The 27,079-nt window shown below is 43.1% G+C and overlaps 1 protein-coding gene across 1 annotated transcript; it reads left to right on the top strand.

The window, feature by feature from the left end:
* The first annotated feature begins 11,583 nt into the window (after positions 1–11,583).
* On the top strand, positions 11,584–15,405 carry LOC310783012 (fish-egg lectin-like). Its single transcript, XM_083643788.1, has 5 exons — positions 11,584–11,691; positions 11,773–12,009; positions 12,414–12,625; positions 13,715–13,836; positions 14,465–15,405. The coding sequence occupies exons 1-5, from the start codon at positions 11,637–11,639 to the stop codon at positions 14,601–14,603; spliced, it is 765 nt and encodes a 254-aa protein (XP_083499914.1). The 5' UTR covers positions 11,584–11,636; the 3' UTR covers positions 14,604–15,405.
* The last annotated feature ends 11,674 nt before the right edge of the window (positions 15,406–27,079 follow it).

Genomic DNA, 27,079 nt, shown 5'->3' with positions numbered 1-27,079 from the left:
CAGTCTGTAAAAAGTGCCCTTTCCTGACCATGAATGCAACATTTCTAATGGTGCTTTGTATGGAAATTGCCCTTTCCATGCCGTCACTGAAGGCAGCATTCAAAGAGAAATGCCTTTTCCGAGCTCTCTTGGCCTTGAATGCACCATTTATAATAGGCCTCTGCATGGACCAGTGTTTTTTCAAGCCGCCCCTGAAGTCAGCAGCCCAAAACGGCCGTCCCCGCCCACTCCAGCAGTGCACTCAGCCACATGCAGACTGAACGACAGCAGCACAGCCGGCGCACACTGACAGATATCAGTCAACGTGAATCAGGTATGTATGTTGGTCAAAACAAAGAATTATACAGAGAGCCACCCCCCCCCCCCCCATTTCAGTTTCATGTTGAAATTTCGGCGGTGCAGACAGACAGGCATGCAGCAGCCTGTAATGCCATTTTACACCCCACCAGCCCCGAGATGTCGAGATCACCTCTACCTGGATGGTAAGCACCAAACTCAGCCTTCATGTGCTAGGAGAGAGCCCCCAAAACATGGAAGTGACCTCTATGCTTTTTTATGCTTTAAAGTCTGTGTTTATGTGCTAGGGCACTGAGGGCAGGTCTGGAGGGCAGGTCTGGAGGGGATGCAAATCACATCTTATGGTGGTCTATGTATAGCAAAAACGGAGTTAAATAACTGCAACTGTAATTTGGCTTCGTCTGATATCGATATGTATTACGTAGCCACTAGCCAGTGATGACTGAGTGAGCCTCATTTATGGCTACTGGCCTGGGTAGTTGTTGTGGCTCTTGTTCGACTTAAATGAATGAATGAATGAATGAATACATAAATACATAAATAAATAAATAAATAAATAAACCACCCAATAAATAAATAACCAAAATATAGGGAACAAATGCAGAATTGTTGCTCTTGAAAATATTTTTTTGTCAATGTGTCTCCTGATAAGGGCAAGGCTGTGTAGAGTAACAATAATGCTGAATTGCTTCTAGAGCTTCATCAGTGACAGAAGTCATACTGCAGACCCCTTCCGCTCTAATGTTCTCTGCATGTCCCTGGTGGACATGAAAGAGGAGATGGAGGTGCAGCAGCAATCAGAACCTGAGGATGGCGCCATAGAGCAGACTCTTGAGGAGGGGCTGATAGCAAGCAAAGATGAAGCGGAGAAAGTTGAAATGGAGGAAGCCGCCACCAAGCCAAACTCTGGCAGTGCGTCTGCACCACCTCATGAAGAACTGGTGTCTGCCTGCACTGGGGCCGGAGATACATGCGGACTGGCTGTCGTGCCTGTCAAGGTAAGGTCCAAGGACAGCGACAGGGCCATTGAAGCCTACTCATTCATGGACTCAGGCAGTTTTGCAACCTTTTGTACTAAGGCACTGGCAAGGCAGCTAAACATTCAAGGCAGAAAGATGGAACTACTGGTGAGAACCCTTAACTGTGAATCACAGGAGCCAAGCTACATGATCACTGGCTTGGAGGTCAGTGGTGTGGAAGATGATAATTTCATCGAGCTATCCAGAGTGTATACACAGGAAAGCATGCCTGTAACGAGAAAGAACATTCCATCGCAAGAAGACATTGACAAATGGCCATATACCTCAGGGAGGTTAAGTTACCTCACATCAACGCCAGGATTGAACTCTTCATCGGAACCAAGAAATACAATTTTCACGAGCCTTGGGGCGTGATCCATAGCCAAGACAACGGACCTAAAACTACAATGAATCATAGCATGCTGCCGTGTGCTACAGTCTACAGGATTATTATGGAGAGCGTGGTACAACTGCCCATACAACAGTACAACCACAGGTTTTTGGACTGTGTCAAGCTCTGCACAGTTTGTGAATGGACATCATTGCATGGGTCTTCCCATGGAGAAAGCAATGGTCCAGATGCCAGTCGAGGAGCTGCGCTACAACGAGCGCTGGGTCTCGGGAGCAGGTTGAAGAAGAATTCTGTGTTCCATGAAGAATACACTAACCTCATGACAGATATGTTGGACAAAGGGTACGCAACCAACCAGCCCGCTAACTAGCTACATCGTCAAGATGGGACATTGTGGTACTTTCCCCACCACGGGGTATATCACCCACAAAGGCAGAAGCTGTGTGTGACCTTTGACTGTGCCACTAGCTATCAAGGAATCTCATTGAACAGTGAACGAAGCAAGAGCTTCAGCAGCTCTCAGAAGTAAGCGTGAACAGATGCTTGAAATCAACAGACTTTGGACCAACCGCTACAGCACAGATTCACCATTTCTCAGATGCTAGCGAGAGTGTGTACAGGACAGCCCTAATGGAGGAGGAGCCATGCTGGATGGTAGAAAACCAAGAAGAAAACATGGAATTAAAGATGTTCGAAAGAAAGGATGAACAGCAGTCGGTGGACCCGCCCATTGAAGCACTGATTGGGTCAATGGCTAAGCTGGATCTGGATGATGGGGAGGAGCAGACTGTTGACGTGGTGATGGGAACGTTAAACAGAGGTCAGTTTAGTGGTCAGACCAGAGACCACCCCAGGAACCTCCACTGCAGACCGGATTGGGCTAGCTCACTGTTCCCGCCCGACAAGGAGACGCAAAAAGCGATACCGGTGTCCGGATAGAGTGCGTGTTCGCCTATTCAGGATGACAGCCGCTCTCTCAAGGCAGGAGGGTGAGGATGCCTTTGAGGCAAAAAGGTTGCAGAAATGGTGCGTGTCTAGAGGCTACAAAGGAAGGTCTAAGATACGGGACTGTCGCACCACCGCTGATGCCAATGATGGGGGACATCTGCCAGGAGTGGCGACCAGAGGCATGCCATGCCTCTGCTTCAAGAGTGCCAAAGATGGACTAACGTTTCGTTCAGACAGGGCACCTACACCTCGCCTTGCCTCAACCCACACCTACGCCTACATACCTTGAGCTGGGCGTGAACCTATCACACGCTTTTGCGATCACACTGGATGCCTATTCCACGCTGAACCTGAGCCGAGTTACAAGCGCTTCTCCTCTCTCCCGAGTGTTTTTTTTTCACGCGTGGTCCCGAATTATCATGGGTAGGTAAAATAAATCTGATATATTTAATGTGCTATTGATGCTGGATATGTCAGGTCTCCTTCTTGGGTGACTGTAGTCGGGAGTTTTTAGCGAGGTAATCTTGCAAGAATGTGCTGGCACAACAACAATGGACAGTGGACTCCTCTGGTCGTTAAGGGCGCCTGTTCAGAGGGAGGGGAACTGGTTGGAATAGCGTGAACCTCCCACGTGCTATGTCCTACCGGTGAAGCTTCCCCTGTCAGGTGAAAAGAAGCGGCTGGCTAACTGCCCATGTCTCGGAAGAAGCATGGTCAGTTTTGGCTCTCCCCAGATCGGCAGAGGGTGGAGTAGCAACCAGGATAAATAAATGAAATTAGCACTAATGGGGGATAAAAATGGGATAAAAAAATCAGGGGGAAAAAAATGGACAGTGTTGTATCCTATATTGTCACTCTCTCTCTCTCCCTCTCTGCTCAACGCTGTTCTAGTAACACTATTTTATTTTGAAATTCAGTTGACGTTGCCATTTCCCATGCATATTGTCACGTTTTTCCTTCATGGCTTGACAGAAAAAGTCTGCCTTCACACGCCTAGTCGGCTTGAAAATAGAACTCATGCCTAAACGATAAAATCGGCGCAGCTCAGGCGAGGCGTGGGTACACGCAATGTTCACGTTGAGGGGCCCTGTGTACACAGCCTCATTGACTAAAAGGACGCCTATTTAAAAGCATGGGTAAAGGCAAGGCGTAGGCAAGGCTTGGGTGCTGTCTGTGAACGCAGCCTTAGATTGTGAGGAACCCGGCCATAGGAGACGTGGTCATGATAATGGACGATTCAGACCCGCGAGAGTCGTGGACGCTGGGCAGAGCCGCTCAGACCATACCTGATGCGAGCGGACTTGTTCGACGTGTACTGATCAAGACAAGGACTAGGACGTTGGAGACCAGTGGACAAGCTGTGCCTCATCTGTGAGAGAGACACTTGATGTACAAATTTGTACATGAACCATACCTTTCAGTGATGCTGTCGCTTAGCTTTGAGGTAATGCCGATATTGGATATTTATTTGGCTCCACTTTGTTTGATAAGTAATTGTCAGTCTGCATGGCTTCCAATTAGGGGCTGGAATTGTAGGAGCCAAATCGGTGAAGTTTTGATTTGTGTTTGTTTTGACAACGATTGTAAGTATGTCACTGTCAGCATTGTAACGAAAATTGTGATGTCACTGTTGCGAAAACTGGGAGTTATGACATCATTGATGATGTCACTCTTGCGATACCCGCCATGCTATACATGTGTTTAGTTTCGAATAGTTCAATATAGTCAGTGGTGTAAAGTAACTTTACTTGAGTATTTATTTTTCTTTCAACTTTCACTTTTACTCCACTACATTTTCGTAATAAAATCGATACTTTTACTCCGATACATTTCCCAAAAGCATCTTCGTTACTCGTTACTATAAAATAAACAGCTTGTGTTGTGGCGAATCAGTAGCCTGGCTAGCGAATCAGCGCTTCTGTGTTGCAAGTTGCGTTTGCCAATCGCGTACCGTCAGTGCTTCCCAAGTCTTTTCATCCATGTTACAAGTTCCCACAGGCTGAAATCCGACAGTTACTTACCGTAATTCTGCCAATAAGAGCCCGGGCGCTTATTATGATAAATCAATTTGGACCCAGGCGGTAAGGAAGACAGGCGGCAATTAGAGTCAGGCGGTTATTTTCATTTTGACATTATTGAGCCAGGCGTTTATTATTTTTTTAACAGAAATGCCTGCTCAGCAAAAATGGAATGTATCAAATTGCTTATTTAAACCAGTGAAATAGTACTTAGTACACACAAGAGGGTAGGTACAGGCAGTTTAAACCAGTGAGATAGTACTTATACACACAACAGGGTAGGTACGGACTCGAATGAATGAAAACAATTGATAGCCTTCGTCTTCATCGCCATCATCATCATCATCATCATCCAACTACTGTATCAGTTCATTGCTCTCCTCTTCTCCCTCTGCCAAACAGCCATACCATATTTTAAACAAGTAACATTAGCCTACCGCTCACACATTCAGTTGTTTGTGTTTCATTGGAAAGAAGTCATAGCAACGTTATTAGTCTCGCTTGCCAGACACTCCCAGCAAAGCAACATAGAAGGTACGCTAACGTAGCTAGCTACCAAGCTAATGCCAACCAAACAAACAGCACTGCAGCACTAGCGTTAGACAAAACAAGGAGACTAATACGGTAGGTAGACGCCAAGTTTCCAATACATGTCCAGTATAATGGGTATAATCCATACTGCATTTATGATCGCTGTTCCGCTGAGAGAAATGCACTTTTACAAGGCACAACTGAGCTACGTTAGCGTAAGTTGCCCACTGCTCCTGGTTAGACAGCATCTCCAACACGTTGCCTACAGGAATCCGTAGCATTAAACAATGCGGTATGCATACTTGAAACATGGCGCGGTTACAGCATGTATTAATAAAATATAAAACTAGAATAGAAAATATAGAGATAGAAATAGCATATAGAATAGAAACTTCCGCCTGACTTCCTCCAAAACGTCATTACCGTAAGTGACTGAATTTAGTCATCACAAAAACATACAGTACAAAAAAACTTATTTATTCTAAAAAACGCCCTGGCGGGAAAATGAGTCAGGCGCTTATTATGCTAAATCAATTTGGACCCGGCGGTAAAGGGAAGACCCGGCGGCAATTAGAGTACAGGTGCTTATTGGAAGAATTACGGTACTTTAAATTGTCTTTACATTTTGTCCAATTGAACCAGAATGACGGAATATACCAGAAAACAAGAAACCAAGAGTCTCAATTGGGGTAAGCTTCAAATTGGTCAAGCGTCCACGCAGCCAGAACGTAAAAGTATAGGTCTTCCGCTTAAGGATTTCAAAATAAAATCCTAAGTGCTTTATTTGTTTCTCCAACAGTGAGAAGCATTTTATTCTGAAAGTAAATTGTGGTATTTCCGTTGCTAGTCTGGTGTAACTGTCGCTATTTTGTCGTAGCCCAATAATACTGTTGTGTTTCAGAAAGGTAACGTCCGTTTCAATTTCTATAGAGTGATTACATTGATTAACTGTTTATCTGGCCGTGACAATATCCAGGCATATAGCTATATGGAGGAGATGTCCACAATGGACGGTGATTATGATGATTATTATTATTTTATTATTATTATATATTTCCCCTTGACATGGAGATATCTCATCGCCATGACAGCCTAAAGCAGACACTTGTGCCAAAAGCTGCAGTCAGTTCAAATGGCAGACTATAAGATAAATATGTAAGCAAACACAATAAAGCTAAAAATTCTGAAAATCCGGACTGTTTGCTTTCTTATGAACAGGATTTACTTGTACTTTTACTTTCAATACCTTTAAGTACATTTAATATAAAAAAATACTTTTGATACTTAAGTAGGCTACAGAAAATATTAGCTACTTTAAGACTTTTACTCAAGTAATATTTTAATGGGTTACTTTGACTTTAACTCAAGTCATTTTCTGGTAAAGTATCTATACTTTTACTCAAGTATGGATTTCGAGTACTTTATACACCACTGAATATAGTTTGGATTATTGGTCGACAAAGCATGTCAGGCTAGAAGGAAGACAAAAAATAAAATTAGAATAGCAGAATATAAAGCAGCAATTCGTAATAAAAATCTAGATTACTCAATTGCCTGCCATTATGTCAAAGCTAATCATGGTTCACCAGCCTCATTAAAGTTTTGGGGTATAGAAAAAAATCAAGATCTCCCCTAGAGGTGGTGATATAGTGAACAGACTACTCAAAAGACTAGAGGTGGTGATATAGTGAACAGACTACTCAAAAGACTAGAGGTGGTGATATAGTGAACAGACTACTCAAAAGAGAGAATTTCTGGATTCATGAGCTGAACTCAGTAGAGCCCTTAGGTTTAAATGAGGAACTTAACCTGTCCTGTTTTCTATAATTGCACTTTACCATTATATTGTTTTTAACATACATTGGTCAATCTGCTGTATTTCTTGCAGTTGACAAACTACTGATTTCTATGTTGGTTTGACTTTGAGGTTACATCTACTTTACTATAATAACTGTATTTTCCTTGTGTTCTGTAAACAGGCAAAACCCTGGTTGAGTGATTCACCTCCTGAACTTTTTCAAAGGTCTTTTTCTAACCATTGTTGGTTTTAATGTATTTGTCATCTTGCTGCTATATATTTTTGCATTTGACAGTTAATACTGAATTCTTTGCTGGTCTGTTAATGTGGTGATAAGTTGTATTAGATGATTGATTGTATGATTTGGCAGCCAGCTTGCAGATTGTTTGCTCCTCCCCTCTGCTCCTCATTTAAAACACACTGTGAATCCAATGCAAAGCTCACTCTGAAGAAGACCAAGTGTCGAAACGTCAGTGTTTGATCTGCACCTTATAATAAACCATCTAAAGATGACCTGAGTGCTCCAGTATTCTCCTTCTGATACAACTCAAGACACGTCAGGTCTTTCTTCAGGTCTTTTACTCAGCGTGACCGGTCCTCCCTGCCGGTCACGCTGAGTAATTAGAAGTGGCAATCTAACAAGAAACAAGACCCAGAAGTTTTCACTGCTACAAAATTCAGAAAACTAGAACCTACAAAAGTAAAAAACTATTGACTTTACATGCAGTAACTACACTTTGAAGTTCGCCTTGGTTTTTGTTTGAATTTTGTAGTTACTGCAATTTTCCCGCTCTTTCCATAACAAAGCCCAACATAATTCATGTCACTCCCTCATGATGGCACAATCCTGGGGGAAAGAATTGTGAAGCTTGCTTTGAAACGCAAATATCCAGAAAATGGTAAGGATTATGATAAACTAGATGGGTTGTAATAGCGTAGTTAGTAACTTTCCTACCTGCTCCCTGAAGGCTTTAGTGCTTGTACACCTCTCACCAATCGCCAAGGCATAATATTTTTCTCACTGGGAAACCCTCTGTAATTATCAAATCCAATCAGTCTACCAAACTGTAGTAAAACAAATTAATAAAAAACAAATGCTAGCTATCTGACACGTGCAAGTGTGCAATCCGTTTAGTTAATCCAGTTAATTTCCGCACTGACAGCCGTCCAAATTGTTAATGAATGAGACAGTGTCTCATTCATTAATCATAGATGCATAAATCATAGATGCTGTATCTCTAGCTAATAATCCATAAGAGATAATGTTCTCCAACAGGAACTCTTCATCTGTGGGCTATTATCAGCTAACCCAATCATAGTAGATAGTGATAATAGTTTGGTATCACTAGCTAGCTCATCAGGATGAGCTTTTTAATTGCTGCATAAATTATCATTAAAACTCTGAGTCTGTAATTCATTTTATTCAACATTTTTAATATGCTATGTTCTTGTATGTATTATCAATCTGAAAAGCTGATCTGATTTGTAATGAAAAACTGCTCTAAATTAAGATAATAAAAACAGTGCTCATCAATTCATTGTGTCAGAATGATGACCAAAAGCCACACCACCAGTGGTGAAGATGATGCTGACAACGATGACATCAAGTGACTTCAGAAATACTTAATGTACCTGTATACATATTTAATAAGCGCATTACCACTTTTCAAACTATAATTCATTTGGCTGGACAGTCTAAAAACCTTAAAGCCATTTTTCTCAGTTCATTGTTAGCGTAGTTACTGTGGTTAGGCTTTGTAGGGCAGTGTAGCCCTACTGGAATCATCTATAATATGCGCTTTGATGAAAGATTAAACATATGTCATTAAGGGTGAACAATATTTCAGAAAAGCAAAGTCACATAGAGGCAGTTGGAAATTGAACACTTGTGTGTTGTAGGTGATCAGTCAACATCAAACACGTCGTCCCTCTCAAACAGTAAATATGTGCTCTGTTCTATCAGCAGGATGTTCCTGAATGTGATAGTTAAACATGCTTTTCAATGTTTACCCTTGTTGCATGCTTCTGTAAACGGAGTGTTTTGGGGCTGTTTGCCAACAGCGTTCTTTGATACCTGAGCCCTCTCAGTTTCTCTGGTTTCTGTGTAATATCCTGCTATAGGATTCCTGGAATTGTTTGATGGCAAACTGGTTCCCAAAAGTAAAGTGGCCATTTTAGAACATATTCAGCCGCATTTGTCATTCAATATACGTTGTCAAAAACATAATTACAAGCATTTCACATGCCCCGTTTTCTTTGTTTTCAGGTCGCAGTTCAAAACAAATTAGTGTTTCAGTTAATGGGAATCAAACCGGACTTACCAGGTGTTTTCAGGTCGCAGTTCAAAACAAATTAGTGTTTCAGTTAATGGGAATCAAACCGGACTTACCAGGGTGACTTAAAAATCATATTTAAGACTAATCTCAAGGAGATAAATCACCGTTTTAGGGAGTTTTACAGTTAACTCTACTCATCAAAGTGTGATGCCGCGCAATCTGATCTGAATTTTGACTTTTTTGACACTCTTGAAACACCCAAACTTTGCGACGCTGCCAGAGAGGACTCACTCTGATTTCACTTTGGAAGAAACAATTTCTGCCATTAAATAATTTCCATCATGCAAAGCAGCTGGGCCGGATGGATTTGGTCCTGAATTTTATAAGAAATTCTGTGATATTCTCGCCCCACTCAAAATATCTAGCTCTAAGAAGGACAAAGTCTTACCTAAAACTCTGTATGAAGCTAACATCTCTCTCATTCTAAAGAAGGGGAAGGAGGAAGCAGATCCAGCCAGCTACAGACCCATAGCGCTCCGGAATTATGACAGAAAGGCAATCACTGAAACGCTGCCCGGCTAAATAGACATTTGTCATCCATCATTCATCCTGACCAGACAGGGTTCATCCTGAATAGGTTCTCTTTGTCAAATGTCAGACGTCTCCTCAACACCATACACAGATGACAGTGGTGCAGCTATTTTATCACTTGACGCGCAGAAGGCGTTCGCTCAGGTTGAATAGCCTTATATGTTTGAGTCACCGTGTAGATTTGGGTTTGGCGATTCATTAATATCCTGGGTAAAGCTTATACGCTAGTCCGACATGACATATAACCAATGGTTATAAGTCAGCCAGGTTTCCATTACTTCGCTCTGTCCAGCAGGGCTGCCCTCTTTCGCCGGCCCTCTTCACTGTTGCGCTCGAGCCCCTTGCATTAAAAATACGTGGTCACCCAGGTATTCCAGGTCTGAAGGACGGAGGTATTGAGACCCGTATCAGTTTGTATGCCGACGACGTAATACTATAGCTACATAACTCGGAACAATCGATCCCCCCTCTCATAGAATTAATAACCTCCTTCGGTAAGCTGTCTGGATACACAATTAACTGGACAAAGAGTAACTTTATGCCTCTTTCTGATGTCTTCACTCCTGGTTTACTAGAAAATCTCCCATTCAAACTGGCAAGGGACCGCCTCACCTATCTTGGCCTGACCATACCCAGAGATCCTAAACTAATATTTAAATTGAACTTTGCTGACTTTGTTTCAAGACTTAAACAGTGTATAGATAACTGGAGGACCCTGCCCCTCTCCATGATTGGCCATATAAAATCAACATGGTTTTCCTTTCCTAGGTTCCTTTATCTTTGTCAAAATCTTCCCATCTTTCTCACATCAGCGTTTTTCAAGAAATTAGACTGTGATTCTGTCCTACATCTGGAAGTATGTATGTATGTATAACCACAGAATTTCGAAAATTCACTTGCAAAAACCCAAGTCTGAGGGAGGACTGGCCTTACCAGTATTTAGGCACTACTGGGCTGCCAACATTAGGGCTCTGATGTACTGGCGGCAAGGGACTCCAGGTAATTTAATTTTCGGGGGCCCCCTGTGGCTGAAAATGGAGGCCAGCTCCATTGTCAACTCTTCCTTGACAGCCATGCTATTTGCTAAGTTAGAGAAACCTGGGACCTTTTAAATTTTAGTTTTGTCATGAAAAACCTAAAACAAGTTAGGGGTGTTTTGAGTCTTCCAGATGTTTCTGTCCACATGCTAATTTGTTTCAATTGTTTTTTTGCTCCATGGTTGGTCAATGATGTATGTATGTTTTTTACCTTTCTTTTCCTGTGCCTGTGCCTGCTTGTCTTGTTCGTATATTGTTCTATATAAAAAAAAAAAAAAAAAAAAAAAAAAAAATCATAATTAAAACTGGAAATAAGGTCCAGGTTGTAAAAAACCTGAATTATCCTTTAATCTGTTACAATGCATCTCTTCCCCTATGGATAAACTAATCAACTAAACTAACACTAACCCTAACCCTAAACAACTAATGACTTGCAGCTGGCGGGGGTGGAGTTTCTGTAAGCCGGACAAATGGAGTTGGACTTCTCCTACAACATTATAATGATACAAAGTGGGTTGATCATCGGTAAAGCCATCCTTTAAAATGATTGACTTGATGGAGAGCCGGATGGAAATGTATCCCATCCGGCTTCCTTGGAACTTCTTGGTGAACCGGTTGGTGCTGTAATAGGATTCATGGGTCAGGTCCACTGTATGCTTAGTTACTGTATATAAGTGAGACAACGCTTCATTCTTGCAGGACATCAGCTCCATAGAGATACGAGGAACATCCAGAGGTGCACAACAGAGGCAGAGACACCACAGACATAATGAAAACTATTGCAGCTTTCTTGGTGGTGCTGTGTCACCTGCACATCAGTCATGGTAAGTCACCATCTGATACTGTATATTTTCCTGCAACATAACAGAATAATCCACTCACTGATGATGATTTCCTCTCCACAGCCTGGAACTGTAACGAGGGCCCAAACCTGTCCTATGCAAAACAGATTGACGCTGGACAGGGACAAGTGGTCGCCACAGACAAAAACAATCACAACTATTTCCTGAGTGGATCCACCTGGTTCAAACTGCCAGGCAGCCTCAAGCACATCACAGTGGGACAGGCAGGGATGTGGGGCGCAAGCACCGGTAACGCCGTCTACAAATTTGTGGGTGGCAGCTGGAAACATGCATCTGGAAGTAAGAAGGGGAGAATTTGTTGTCATTTGCATGCCTTCTTTCACTCTTCTTCTCCTTTGGTAAACACCGCAGCATTGCATTGTGGTAGATAGGAGAACATGTAGGGTACATTCTGCTCATAGGAATTGCAATGCATTGTGGGTATTTTATAGTGGACTATATAGTGAATCAAATTAACAGATGAGAATTCAGACACGAGTACAAAATAGCCAACACACTATATAGTCCACTATTTCTGTCATAGTAGGGACCGGTTTCGAACAGGGCTAGTGTCTTCATTGTGCTAATACATTGCTCCTGTGAGCTAGAAAGAATCCAGACAAACAGATTTACAAAACATATTTATGAAGTCAGGACAACATGCTGACTAAATACAATACCTCTGTGTTTTTCCTTGTTTGCAGGTTCAATGAAGCAGGTTGACGCTGGTAGTCTTTTCACTGTGGGAGTCACTAGCAGCAGCTATGCCTACTGTCTACGGAGTAGCTACACTTTGAGCTTCAGCAAGGGCTCTATCTCCTGGACACGCGTGTCCGGTAATAATATTCGCTACTACAGCTGCGGCCCCTACGGATGCTGGATACTGCTCACAAACTACTATCCCTACTTCACAAAGGTGGGAAACTGTTTGCAGAGCCCATGAAACGTTGGGCCCTATCTTGGTACAGGCGATATCCCCTATTTGCACATGCGCACCTGTTTTAGCGTGCCTTAAGGGCAGGGAAGATAGTGGTCCGCCTTGTGCATTTGTCCAGGTGTTATGCCGAGTTTTGCACCCCCGCCCGGCAGTAGCTAAATGCATCCCCACCTCACGGGAGCATATTGTAATGATTTATAGAGAAACGTAACTGTTTAAAAGTGATATGGGTAGACGTGACCTCCATGATTTCTAAGTTAAAACAGCCCAGAAATATGTTGGGGATGCAATTCTCGGCGGGGAGGCGTAAACGTTCACGGCATGTGCCGCAAATTAGAGCCGTGCCAAATCATCTGCGCCCCCAAAATGCCAGCGCAAATGGGATTTGGGCGGTCTCAAGTAGCAGAATTATTCACAGGTGTGGCCAGGCAATGCCTGGGCATTACATCAATAAAAACCAATTGGATTCCCGTCTCGCAATCGCTGTTTGCGCGAGGCATGCGATATGCTGTAATTCTCTCCATGCGTAATAGAGTGGACTCACTCGTGCCGAAGACAGAGAGAGATGGAGAGAGCTTATTGACAGATAGTCTGTGGTGCCAACGACCCTCCGGGTTATGGAGGTGAATAGCCGATGTCCTTTGTCCAACAGGTTTTCTCAATTAATTTCCCTCTTTGCAATGTGATAAAAGTTTCTCAGTGAGTTATAGTTGATTGCCTCACTGAATTATCTGCTAATACCCAATTTTAGCAGCAGAATTTGATGTCCTGGCATAGCAAGGCTGTGCGTAATGACATATCCAAAAGGAATTTTACTCTGCACTGCGCACGGAGATCATGGTGCGCTCAAGCGCAACGGGGTATTTAGCGCGTAAGAGGTGCTTTTAAAAGCTCTTAGCGCAAAGTAATTGCGCGCTGCTGACGATATGTTATGTTTATAATATTATTATTTAGCACATTAATCGAACACTCATAGATCATGACTGCCATGATTCGGTAGTTACTGATATATATTTTTTTTTGTGTGCAACTGATGGCAGTCGTTCTGATGTTGACACCTGTTTACAGGTGAATCCGTCTACCTGCTCTACAGGCTTTACAAAGATCGCAGGAGTGTACTTGAAAATGGTTGAGGTGGGCAGTGACGGCAGTGTCTTCGGAGTGAACAGGTCCGGCAAGGTCTACGAGAGGTAAGCCATTACTCCACACGATCAGGTAACGACACCCAAGAGGGCAGTCTTTACTGTGATTGTGTGCCAAATACCCATAATATTGTGTCAATATAATAATGATCCCAATAATAAACTAGAGGGCACTGGGCAGAGTGCATGCTACCTAGAGGGCACTCGGCAGAGTGCATCATGCCACCACCGGCGCTTTCAACCTCTCTACAAAGTTGTGTGGTGTAGCATAAATCTGTTAAAGTTAGGTGTCTTTTTGTGATTGCCATCACCCATTGTCATGCCCCCTTTTGACCAGTGGGCGGACATTAATCAGGTCTACTGTAAGTTGGACCGTGTCCTACTTTTCTACAAAGTTTCGTGTAAGTTTGTTCATGACATATCCTGACAAACAAGCAGGGGCGAAAACATAACCTCCCGGCCAACTTGAGCATATATATATATATATATATATATATATACACACACACAATAATAATAATAACAATAATAATAATTGATTGGATTTATATACAGTAGCACCTTCCTCAATACTCAAAGCGCTTCACTCAGGGGACGGGAAGGGGTGAGGGAACTCAACTCATCGACCACCGATGATCAATTGACAGACTTGTACATTAATCTCCTCTCTCAACAGAACCGGCATTTCCAGCAGTCGTCCACAAGGGACCGCATGGAAGTCCGTCCCCCTTTGCAGCATGAAGCATGTCAGCTACGACCTGGGAATTCTCTGGCTCGTCACCACCTCTGCTCAGGTCATGCGGTGCACACGCTAATGTCAGACGCACAGTGACGTACAGACGTACAGTTCTGTGTAACGACAATCCAGTCCTTATCTGCTCTATACAATATCTTTCTCTTTTAGTTATTGAAGAAGTGTGATTTTCTTAGGACAGAGTAAACTGTTTAAAGACCCCATAAAGTCATGTTCTAAGATGTATGTAAAATATTCTACTTTGAATAATAATTTGTGCCTCATATGGTCCCGGTCCCCCCCCTCAAAAAAGGTTGAATTATCTTGTTACAATTCTTAAAATCTACTCCTTCTCCATCATTAAAAAATGATAGTGTATTATAGAGTCTGCAAATATATTTCACCCCAAAAGTTTTCCTGCTGGACACAAGATGTCTCCTACTTCACTGTAAAGTCCATTCTCAGTGTATGTGCACCGGAGGCTTCAAGTTTCCACATCACAATTAGTTAAATATTGGACAGGGATTAGCTTCAACTATTTGTGACATCTCAAATCATGTCCCACCCCTAAAATTGGATGTTCAATGAATACAGAGAAACGTTCCACTTTCAGCAGATAAATGTGAAAACAGCCTTCTAGTGTCAAACTAACTCACAGACATCATTCTGAAGCTCAAACACCTGAAGGAACAAGAAGAAAAACACATTTTTGACTTTAGGGGTCTTTAAGTGTCTTTTTTTAGAGAGATTACTGGGGGGTTTCTTTTTAATATAGAGCAATATAGAGTTTTTTCCTGTTTTTTCTGTCTGTTTTGGCTAAACTTGTCTAACAATATGCATTTGCATGTAATGAATTTCCATTCAAGCTGAATTAAACTATTTGCATCCAACCGGTTGTTGTTGTGGTTGTGTGTGTGTGTGTGTGTGTGTGTGTGTGTGTGTGTGTGTGTGTGTGTGTGTGCGTGCGTGCGTGTGCGTGTGTGTGTGTGTGTGTGTGTGTGCGTGCGATTTGCAATAAGATTTGGCTGGTGGTCATTTTGGACCCTGTCGAACACAGGATAACACAGGATTTACAGCGCAGGTACACTCAATTAAAGCCAAACCCTCTAATTGACGACAGACATATTGAACATTTAGTCAAAATTAAGGCCTGGGACCATAAGGGATCATTTCATCCCAGGCCCCAGTCCCGTCCCAGAGGCTCTGGGTTATGAGCCCCCTGAGTTCTTGGGCCCGTGGGCCTGGGCCTGGTAGGCCCATTCGTTAATACATCACTGGTTAAGCCGGCCAAGAACTATCAGCAACAAAGGCTGAATGTTGCATCGCCTCAATATGGGTATGTGTGATCCATCAATTGCACCAACACACTGTGGGAGCCCATATTTCTTCTCATAAAAGGCAGCCATTCCATCAAACTTCGCCCGGTCTGGAAGACAAATTTGTTCCGGTACCAACAATCTCTTTGCAGCAGCACAGAACTCTTTCACACACCGGCACACAGTTGTATTGCTCACTCCAAAAAGATGGCCAACGCTTCTGTACTCGGAGCCGGTCGCAAGCTTCCACAGTGCGATGGCCACTCTCTTCTCTAGAGGCACACACCTGTAGTAGTAGTAGACAGATAGATAGATAGATAGATAGATAGATAGATAGATAGATAGATAGATAGATAGATAGATAGATATATAGATAGAGTACTTTATTAATCCCCTGGGGGAAATTAAAGTGTTACAGCAGAAGCCAATGTCAGTACATCTCACTAAAAACACACAAGAGAAAAAGCCAATGTCAAAAATATGTCAGACATAGAAACCATGTCAGAAACATGTCAAGAAAGCACAGCATTTAAGTTATCCTATCTACAATAAAGTTAAATAAAATAAGATAAGAAAAGAAAAGAAATTCCACCTGTACCTCATTATAATTATAAAGTGACATTCAGCAACAGCAATGATGAAATGAGGGTTCACCAGCGTATCTATGGGAGGGGTGTGGAGGACAGAGGGAGAGGGAGTGAAAGGAGGAGTCTGCTCTCCCTGCATGTACGCGACTTATTATATATGTTTATTGCAGTGGGCACAAAAGACAAAAGGATGGCACTTGCCTCAACAGACTGGTAGAAGGTCTGCAACATCCTGCTGCACACCTTGAAGGAACCGAGCTTCCTCAAGAAATAGAGTCTGCTCTGCCCCTTCTTGTGTACAGCCTCAGTGTTGCAGCTCCAGTCCAGTCTCTTGTCCAGGTGGACGCCCAGGTATTTGTAGCTGTCCACCCTCACCACCTCCTCACCCCCGATAAAAACAGGGTCCTACCGCTCTCTCTCTCTCTCCCTCCCTCTCTCCATGTCTCTCCCCCCCCCCCCCTCTCTCTCTCCCTCTCTCTTTGGACCTTACTACTTGAGAGAGTAGAGTAGAGTATGTCTTCAATTATCCCCACTGGGGCAAATCATTTTGCAGCATAACTGAAAATAGTTTTAAAAACATACAAAACATAAAACAGTAAAAAGTAAATACCGGCGGTAGTTTGCGTCCTGTCTCTCCATCACTGGATGCAGTTTGTTGCACAGGTAGATTAATGTTTCTTCTGACATTCTGAAGTTCTGCACCCACTGCATGTTGGTGAAGCCGGGAACAATCACATCCCACCACTCGGTCGCTCGGTTGAATGCCCAAACACATGGTCTGCGGCGCAGCGGATTAACAAAGAGCAGCAAATCTGAAATACACACACAGCATACACATTTCAATATGTGATAGAGGTAGATACAGTACATTACATATTTTCCAAAACGTTTATATACATTGCCAGAAACTATGGCTCAATTTGTCAGAACTGAAATGAGTTAACCTATGTCTTACATAGCATGAATTGAACACTGGTGTTCAAATAGGCCTCCATGAAATTGTGTGTAAACAGGGCACTCCTGAAAAGAGCATTGCTCGAGACTCCCCTGGATAAGTACAGAAGTTTCGTTTTTATCGTTTTGGTAGTGTTTTTTGTTGTCCCATGATAGCATTTTGATTTACTGTAGTCAATGCAACACAAATGTCCGTGCAGATTACAGAACCTTATGAGTTTAACGAAAGCAGTTTGGAGTCATGTGGTTTCCACATGCGCTTCAGGCTTTCATAATTGTGTGCATAGTTCTATTTTTGGGTGTGTATACAATTGGGGAATATAGGTAACAGGGCTATATGGCTATTTTGTGTTACTGACGATAAACACATGCTAACGTTAGCTACCAAGTTAGCTTAGCGTAACTCACCGTCATATGTGGCCGCGATACCAGAGTGGTCTCGTCGTCTAGTAGACGGACAAGCCCGTCTCAGGTTTGATGTAGGAATTCCCAAGCTCGCCTCCATTGTTGTTGTGTGTCGTCACTGCCGCGCGCACAGACAGTGTCGTCGCATTGATGATGACGTTGCGGATGGTGTGGCCAAAAAAAAAACGGCGTCGCTATGACGACCAGTTGTGGGCGGGGGGTGGGCTTGGGCAGACGAAGCAAAACATCCATCGGGCCGAAACGAGTAGAGCCGAGTGGTTGATAGGGTTCTGGCGGGAGTCCACTTAGCAAATTCATGAATTGATAAATGTCAGCATTAGCCTCTTTCACTTACAAGAAGTTCTCACCACCTCCCCTCCTCATCCTCTGGTCTGGTCTCCTCAACTCTGCTCTCCTCTCCTCTCCTCTGCTGTGGTCTGGTGTCCTCTGTTTTGCTCTGCTCCACTCCCCTCAGGCTGAGATGAGAAAAAAACAAACAGAAAATATCAGTAGGCTAATCATGCAGGACCAAATTATCAGTTACTGTTGACATAGTGTGTCATTACATAATGTTTCTGCTTCACTCCTCACCACCTCCTCTCCACACGAGCTCATCATCTCACTATGAAATTATTCAAACAAATGACATGCACCAACATGCACAGCATCACAGTAGCTACAACTATGAAATTATCTTATGTTATTTAGTTGTTTAGTTGTGAAGATATTTTCTGAGATAAATGGGCCTTGTTATCTCAGAAAATATCTTCACACAAGCTACAAAGCTAGCATCAGCATGAAGCCACAGCCATCCACTCCAATGTCTATAGAAGCTAACATTAGCATGACTGTCACAATAACAATGCCTTCACTTCACAGTTACATTAAACAAAACCACACATCACTGCTTCATTAAACCATTACAACAAACAATACCTTGTTCCCAATTCCAGCTAGGCGCTTTTGATTAGATAAAGAACCGTAGGTTGAAGAGCGACATGTTTTGCGACCGTCTGTTTAACTTTTTCATGTCAATTCACTTCCGGCCGGTGCGCACACCTTACGTCAAGTAGCGTGGATACAACATCACTACGTCCGCTCTAAGTTTCAAAACTGTACCATATGATACAAAAACGGCGCCATCAGAATTAAGGTTTACAGGAAGCGTGTACCTTAATAAAATACCTTCACAGGAGTTACTGGGGGGGGGGGGGGGGTTCGTACACTCTGACTGAGTTGGTTTCTTCCATGCGTCATCATGGGAAAAACCAACTCGACGGGGGAAAGAGGGGGGTTTCGCTGCAAGCACTGATTGAGAGGCTGTTCATAACCTCGGGGTCTAGGAAAGAAACATCCGGGGCTCTAGACCCGGAAGCCCAGGGCTGACGACACATTGATTAAAGGGGGGGTGAATGTAGCCTAGTGGGGTGATGTAGCAGATACACCACTAGTGTATTCACTGACGTAGCGGGTGGGCTAATCCAGCCAGAGGAGAGTCAGTGATTACGTGAATAAGAAGCACCTGTTGGCATTCCACGGCTGCTGGGCTCTGTTTGTTTGCCTCGATGGAGGGCTGGGGTCTCATATGCACCGCTGGGGTAACCAGGCGACAGGCTGGTGTGCTGTTGCTGCTTTCTTTCGGGTAAGTCTCCGCTAGGCGTCAATGTGGGGTAATTGTCTAGTAGTACGGACAGTAGCTTAGGTTATTTTGGTTATTTATGAGAGGGGGGGGTATGGTGCAGGGGCGACTTTGTTTTCGTTTTTTTCCTTCACCCTCCCCAGATCTATACATATTTTTCCATGTCCCTCCCTGAGTGACTGGAGATAAATGCATGACCCTCCCTCCACCATAAATAACCACACTTTATCATATTCACACCAAAGGTAGTATTGAAGAAAATATGACCTTTTCCGATGATTTGGCTACGTTTGATAGCGCCCTATGACATCGGGGGAGAGAGGGGGCGGGGGGCATATAACGTTTAGTAGGCTACCCAGCCCAATAACTGCCTCATCTCCTAGCTATAAAGCCTACAGTAGCCTAGCCAGGGCCGGCGCGTGCCATTCTGCCGCTCTAGGCGAGAACAAATTATGCCGCCCCCAATTGGCAACACCATACCAGCATCAAAGTATGCATGACGCAATATGCAGGCATTTTGCACATCCATATAGCCTACCTACAAAAATAACGCGCCACAGGTCTGCATAATAACTCCAATAACCACAGCAGTCATGATACAGCACAGATATTTTCCAAATAATCACATTTTTCAGACCCTCAAACTATGCAAATCTCTCTTATCTACCACTTTCTCATGTGCATAAAACACGGAATGTGCGCACGGCGGCGCAACCACAGTAATATAAGACTCACAATGTATTTAGCCTATAGCCTATATCATCAGCAGATTCACAACTTAACAAAGGCGAGTTGTTGTTACGAGCTGTTGGCAAATAAAGCTTGTTTACCTTTCAGAAGTGGACACCAGCGGGGGCTGCGTCAGCAAAGGTCTTTAAATAAATCCAATCATCCTCTATTAGGATTCTCTCTGCCAGTTCATTTTATATGGAGATTGTTGCCAGTCCATTAAGTCTGTCTTGTTTCATTGTAGGCTACTACTGCAGAGGTAGTTTCAACTTTGAGAAACTTCAGATATTGTATCTTGGAATTTTGGTCTCTCCAATGAATGGGCAGGCAAAGTGCGCACTGCGCACTGCACAGGGAAACAGATTGTTTTGGAACCCAGAAACAACGTTAGAAATATCGCGCTAATTTACTGATTACACTAATACTGGTACACACATATGAGCACATGGCCTAGGCTACCTTATATTAACCCAAAGTTAATGATGTAAATTAGTCTACTTGTAGGCTATGTCATTTCATTTACTCCGTCTCCCTTTTCCTCATTCAAGTGGGATGGAGAAGACATGATGACCCGCCCTCCTCTGCCTCTGATTGGCTAGTAGTAGTGCTTGTTTAGGCATGAGGAGTGATGATTGGTTGGGTTAGGGTAAGAATATCAGGGTAGGCCAATCAGAGGCATAGTAGGGCGGGCGGTTCGTGCCGCGGACAGCGGCGAGAGAATGGATCTAGCGGGGAAGAGCATGAGAGGCAGAGCGCTGGAGAATATTTGGAGAGCTGCAAGTGAAGGCGCACAATTTGCCGCCCCTTCAAGTGCCGCCCTAGGCGGTCGCCTATGTCGCCTGTATGTTCGAACCGGCCCTGAGCCTAGCCAACTGCATATGTGTCAACAATTCCAGCTCTGAAACAATATAAAGCGATGATAAACGTTTCCAGTCAATGCACCATGCAAACAGCAGGACCGAGTGAGGGCCTGTACACAGTGCATAGGAGCAGCGGTTTACGTGAAAGGAAGGAATGGGAGATACCAAGTCCAGTCACCATACAGGTAAACCATAGATATAAATAGGGGAGTAAACACGAATTTTGGAACGAAAAAACGCATTTAAAATATATACAAAATACAAAAAATGAATGTTGTATAGCCCTCCCTAAAGCCAAAATAAAAAACACAAGTCCCTCCCCAGTACTCAAAAAAATATTTGATATCCCTCCCCCTTTCTGCACCATACCCCCCCTCTCATAAATAACGAACAGTCCCTTAATGAAACAATTTTGTTTTAGGAGCGCGAGCCCCAGTGTCGAGGAGGTGTCTTTCGTAAGAGTGGCCGACCACAAACGTGTGTGATATGCTGGCGGACCACCCGTGCAAGGTACATGTGTTGCTTGTATTGTGTTATTCTGTATTTTGTATGTTGGTTGACCGAGGCTCCATGATTGTGTTTATAGGGGCTTCTTGAGCGTGCGTGAGCACTGTGTGCGCAGTGGGGGGATCCGAGCAGGGGATCAGCTGTGTAGCTGGTGGGTTGAGTTGTATTTTCTCATTTCTCATTTATCTATTATATTTATATTTTCTTTCTGTTTGTGTTTTGTGGGGAAGTGTTGGGAATTAATTATGTTTTTGTTTCATTTGGATTGCAGCTAGTGAGCCACTGCCTTGGCTGGTTATGGTTTATTAGTTTGATTACATTAGTTTGATTTGATTGTATAACTTACTGTGTAAGACCACCATCTTGCGGGAGCCCTTACACGTAATTATTGTTGCTGCGTGCTATCATGACGTGGTGATATGTAACAAGTGTCAACCAAACTGTGCTGTGATGCTATGAGCTGTTTTAATTAAAACATATATTTTTTTTTTGTCGATAATAAAGATTACTATTTTAATATTAAGCTGCTTCTTGGTGTGTTTGCCTTAACGGCGTTGGAACCTGTGGCTGTGGTCTCTAGGTGCCACGGTAGTTTTTGTATTTAATTCATACATATGCACCCTGTTCAGGGAAAGTTTGTCTCATTTCCCCTCTTTTACCAGAGTTTATCTGAAAAGGAGGGATCACTGCTTAGTAGCACCATTATGTGAATGTTTACTGATTCTACAATATTCATCCACTTCCCATTCCCAAGGAGAACACTGCTTCCCCCTTGTATCATGTCAACACTGTTTACAGGAGAATCTGAGGAAAAAGGGAGGTTTTACTTCATTTCGAACCAAGTTCAGAGCTCTCGTTCTCACTCATACAACCTGGGTTGTAGCACAACCCTAACATTTCCCTTCTTTTATTATGAAACTTCCCCCAGGAAGTGTCACAACTAACGCAGTCTAGCGTGACTAATTGTGTCGCTGTTTACTTCCCCTTGAGGAAGCTAGTAGGCGAGTTTGCTTTGCATGTGTCTGTATACGCACATACTGTACGTCCATATACTCCCCCGACTTGGGCGAGTTCATCTATGGACTACAGGACAGCACACGGACTAAAAAGCATGCGCCCGGAGAGGGGCTGCTCATGACCAGCTCCCCACTCTAAGTTAGTAGGCTATGGCTATGCTTTTTCCTTCTCTGTCCTACACACGTTTACTTCAGTCTCACACGACAACATACATCTGCTCGCTGGAAATCAGAAGAGCAAGGGTGCCACACCTGAGAGATTATATAGCCGAGTCCGGCCAATCAGCGTGCAGGCGCAATTGCACCCAGGTGGTGCTAGTTAGTGTCTTAAAGAGTAATCTACGACCGCTGCACTGGATCAGATAATCTCATCATGAATGGAATTCATGAGGGAGAGAAGTCGACTGATAGGAAACTCGCGGGTCTTACTGTAACTATAGAACCAGTTCCAGCAGCAGTGAGAGAGAGCTTTCAGAAGACTGACTGATGGATGGAGGCAGAAGGAGTTTGAAGGTGTGACAGTGCCGAGCAGAAAGCCATGAGTCACTCTGCTTCCCTCAAACGCTCCTCCAGGGACGCCTCGTCCTCCAGGCTTCCTGTAAAAAGCTTGGGTCATTTTTGGACCAATTCAAGTCAAATATAGATCAAGTTTTTCGGGGCACACTAGAGACTTCAAAAATATTCACACACACACAAAATATAAATGAGTAGAGAACACGACCTGTCAAAAGTTTGGACACAACACTTTTTATTTTTCTTTATTTTTACCATTTTCCTCCTCATTTTTAGAATAACAGTAAAGATGTGAAAACTATGAAACAACACAAATGGAATTACGCCGTCACCAAAAATTTTTACTTTTTGAAGATTATTATTATTATGCGAGTGAAACTTTTCCATTACTATTATTATTATTATTATTAGATTATTTAAAGTTGCCCTTTGCCTGATGGAAAGGCAATGGCATTGGAAAGAAATTCATTGGCCAACATAGTATTAATTTCACTGATTTCACTATTTATATTTGTCTGAGAAACAAAGTTCCAGTGTTAAAGCAAAAGACTTTAGATCAAAGTGGCTTTAAGATAATGATAATCATGCAACATTCAATCATTCAGGTGGGTCCAAACATTGGACTGGTGGGAATCAAAGTTAGGACTGCAGCAGGATAATGGTGCATTTTTAGGTAAGGAGTTAAAATATGAGGGACATTCTGGGAAAGGAGATTGGATTACTCAGATGTGATCTCTGATACAAATCAAATCATCATGACTAGGCTCCTTAGATAAGGAAGGCAAAAACAAATCTATCTGACGTGTTGATTTTAATGGACACGAGATAATGTGAAACCCAAAACCCAAAATGACACAGCCGAAGAAGGCTGTGTCTGAGCTAAAAACTTTGGCACTTCCATGTGAATAATGGCTCGGTATTGGAAACTGTGTATTGATAACGTGTATATCGCGTGAAGCCATTAGAGCCGACCTCCCAGTGGGTAGAGGACCCGCGCATCCAAGACTCTGAAGGAAGAATGAGTGATGAGTCTCGCGCTAGCTAGATGGCTGCTAGCTGGCCGCTAGCTAATTTTAGGTGATCGCTCACCTCAAACTCGATGTACTTCGGTGATATTTTAATTCCGTTTTACACAAGGTGCTACGGCTCTCGACTTGTCCACTGTGCCATTTGGGGAGTTTTTTAAAGTAAAATGAGCCATTTAGAAGCGAATTGCTGTCGTTCTCTTCCATGCCTGCACAAGCAGGAGACAGGAAACCGAACGGCTTGACTACAAGTACGGGTGCGACGAAGGGACAAAATAGCGGCATGCGATTAACGCGATAAAAAAAACGCGTTATGGTCGGCCCTTAATCGCATGACGATTAACGCGTTAACGCTGACAGCCCTAGTTTTTTTATTGCTTCGTTTCAGATATCAGTTCAGTGCCATTAGCAATTGGGTGTACACACCCAAGCAAAAAACAAAACAGAACAACAACAGCAAACAAACAAATAGTCTTCAAATAAACTGCATGTACGAATATAATGTAACGGCGACATTGACAGTATGAGTGCTTAATCTGAAAATAAACCGTTTTCTCCCACCCCGTGAACTTAGTCCCATGTCCAGTCAATTGTACAAGTTTGATTTTAAATGATTAAAAACAAATGAAAAACAAGATAAGACAAGTAAACAAACAAGCTCAAACAGAAAGAAGGAAAAGCAAGGGGAAAAAAAGAAAAAAGAAAAAAGACAAAAAGCAAACAAACAAACAAACAAACAAAAACATTACAACATGGTGCTACAAGCCTACAAAAAATAAAAATCTGTTTACAAGAGATACATCCTACAATTTCGCACCGGGAGTCCATGAGAGGATATGCAAGTTACTCATTTGTGACCTCCCCCAGGTAGTCCAGAAATGGGTCCCAGGTAGTCGAGAACTTGCTGATTGAGTTAGTCCTCAGAGACCTGAGTCTTTCCATACGCACTACTGAGACCTATCTGTCAGCCACAGCTGAAAGGAGGGTGGAGAGGGGGTCTTCCAGTCTTTCAACATAATTATTTTGGTGACAATCATCCCCTGTGTCAGGGACTGCTGCACAGCCATGGGGAGAAGTAAGGAGGATTCCGAGCAGCCAAAAATGGCAAGTTCTGCCTCCGGCTTTACTCACCCGGAGTTACTCTATAGGCCTTAGAATACCAGTCGAAAACGTTGGCCCAGAATCCGGATATTAAAGGGCAAAGCCAAAAAGCGTGTGACAGTGTACCCTCTAACACCTGGCACCTATCGCATAGTGGTGAGACAGATGGGTCTATAAGCTCTACTGTATATGTGAACATGTGTTTATTTGGCAAAGGGATCCACTACTAAAGGCTTGCAGCCAATTAAATTAAGCATAGTTTGGTTGCTAATAAATCGACATATGTCCGTTTGCAAAATGTGTATCTATATTTCTCTATCATATAATTGTTCGATGTGTTATTATTACTACTGTAATTTGTTACTGTTGTGTCAGCTAGCCCTCCTTTCCCTGTTCTCTTCATATAGTCCCCCATAGTCCCCCTGCTCTCCCTTTTCTCTATCAATTGATTTCTCTATCAATTGTTCAATGTGTTATCTTTATTTTGTACTGTTGTGTCAGCTATAATTAGCTAGACATATTCTCTGTGAAGCCCTCTGAGACATGCTTGTGAATTAGGGCTATACAAATAAACTTGACTTGACTTGACATGGGTAAATCTTGTGCAATTTCGATTTGGAATAGTGAAGACGGTGAGTAACTTTGAATTGGATCAGCTGGTCTGCTGTTAACTGAGCAAAATTGAACCATAGACAAACTCCTGTCCCATATAGTCTGTGACAGATCAACACCAAGTTCATGCTGCCATGCCTCTCTAATCTAAAGTGGGCGCCCTGCTATAGTTATCGTACAAATATACTAGTCTGGAAATAAGGTGCCTGGAGTGGGGGGGGACTCAACAAGACCTCAGAAAAAGTGTGTTCATCTGGGAGAACTTCAAACTCTCGAAACTTAGACGGTACATAATCTTTGACTTGCAGGTATCTGAACCAATGCGCGTTGGGCAACTCAAATTTCCTCCTAAGAAGATCAAAAGAGGCGAAATGGCCATCTATGTATAAGTCTCTGATTGAGCACAGCCCTTTCTCACTCCAGGCACGATAGGTTATATCTGACCGCGCAGGCAAAAAGGTGTGATTAAAGCAAATTGCATTGGTATATGAGTGGAAACATCCGGTATACTCTGAGCTCTTCTGATCTGGTTCAGGATTTTGACTGAGTTTTTTACCACAAAGGTTACATTCTTGAGAGCCCCTGGCGTTTAGCTTAGATAATAACATTGCTGGTAGGGAGGAGTCTGTGATTGAGCTGGCTTCCATTTATAGCCAAAGGGGGGTCCCAGGAATCAAGTTGTCAGGAGTCCCCTGTCGCCAGAACATTAAAGCTCTAACGTTAGCAGCCCAGTAGTAGTGCCTGAACACTGGTAAGGCCAGTCCGCCTTCAAGCCTGGGTTTTTGCAAATAGGTTTTCGAAATTCTATGATTCTTATCATTCCAGATATAAGATATAATTATAGAGTCCAGCTCTTTGAAAAACGTCGAAGTGAGGGAAATGGGAAGATTTTTGACACAAATAGAGGAACCTGGGGAGTGAAATCATCTTAATGGAATTTATGCGGCCAATCATAAGCTGTTTTCCCACATGCGCCTTTTACCGCTAAATGACCGGAACGCGGTTTAATGCCTTCATGTGTGGAAGTTGTTTTCCGGTATAAGCGCGACCCCGTCGTCGCAGACATTTCACCAGTTTCGAGCCAGTCAGAAGAGCGGTATGCGCGATAAGGAACACAAGTGTGAAACGGGTCCAGTCATTTGCCGCGACACCGGTCCTTCTCTCATGGACGAGGTGTACACACGTTGCTTAACGTTCACTTCCAGCGTGCATCATCTAATCCTTTGCGCACATCAAAGCAAACTACTTCCACATTTCGCTTCGTGCATTTGCTTTCTCTACATACATACAAGCG

This window comes from Poromitra crassiceps (genome assembly GCF_964638095.1).
Source record: "Poromitra crassiceps genome assembly, chromosome: 9".
In the NCBI taxonomy this organism is placed as follows: Eukaryota; Metazoa; Chordata; class Actinopteri; order Beryciformes; family Melamphaidae; genus Poromitra; species Poromitra crassiceps.
This window is presented reverse-complemented; position numbering and strand designations above follow the sequence as displayed.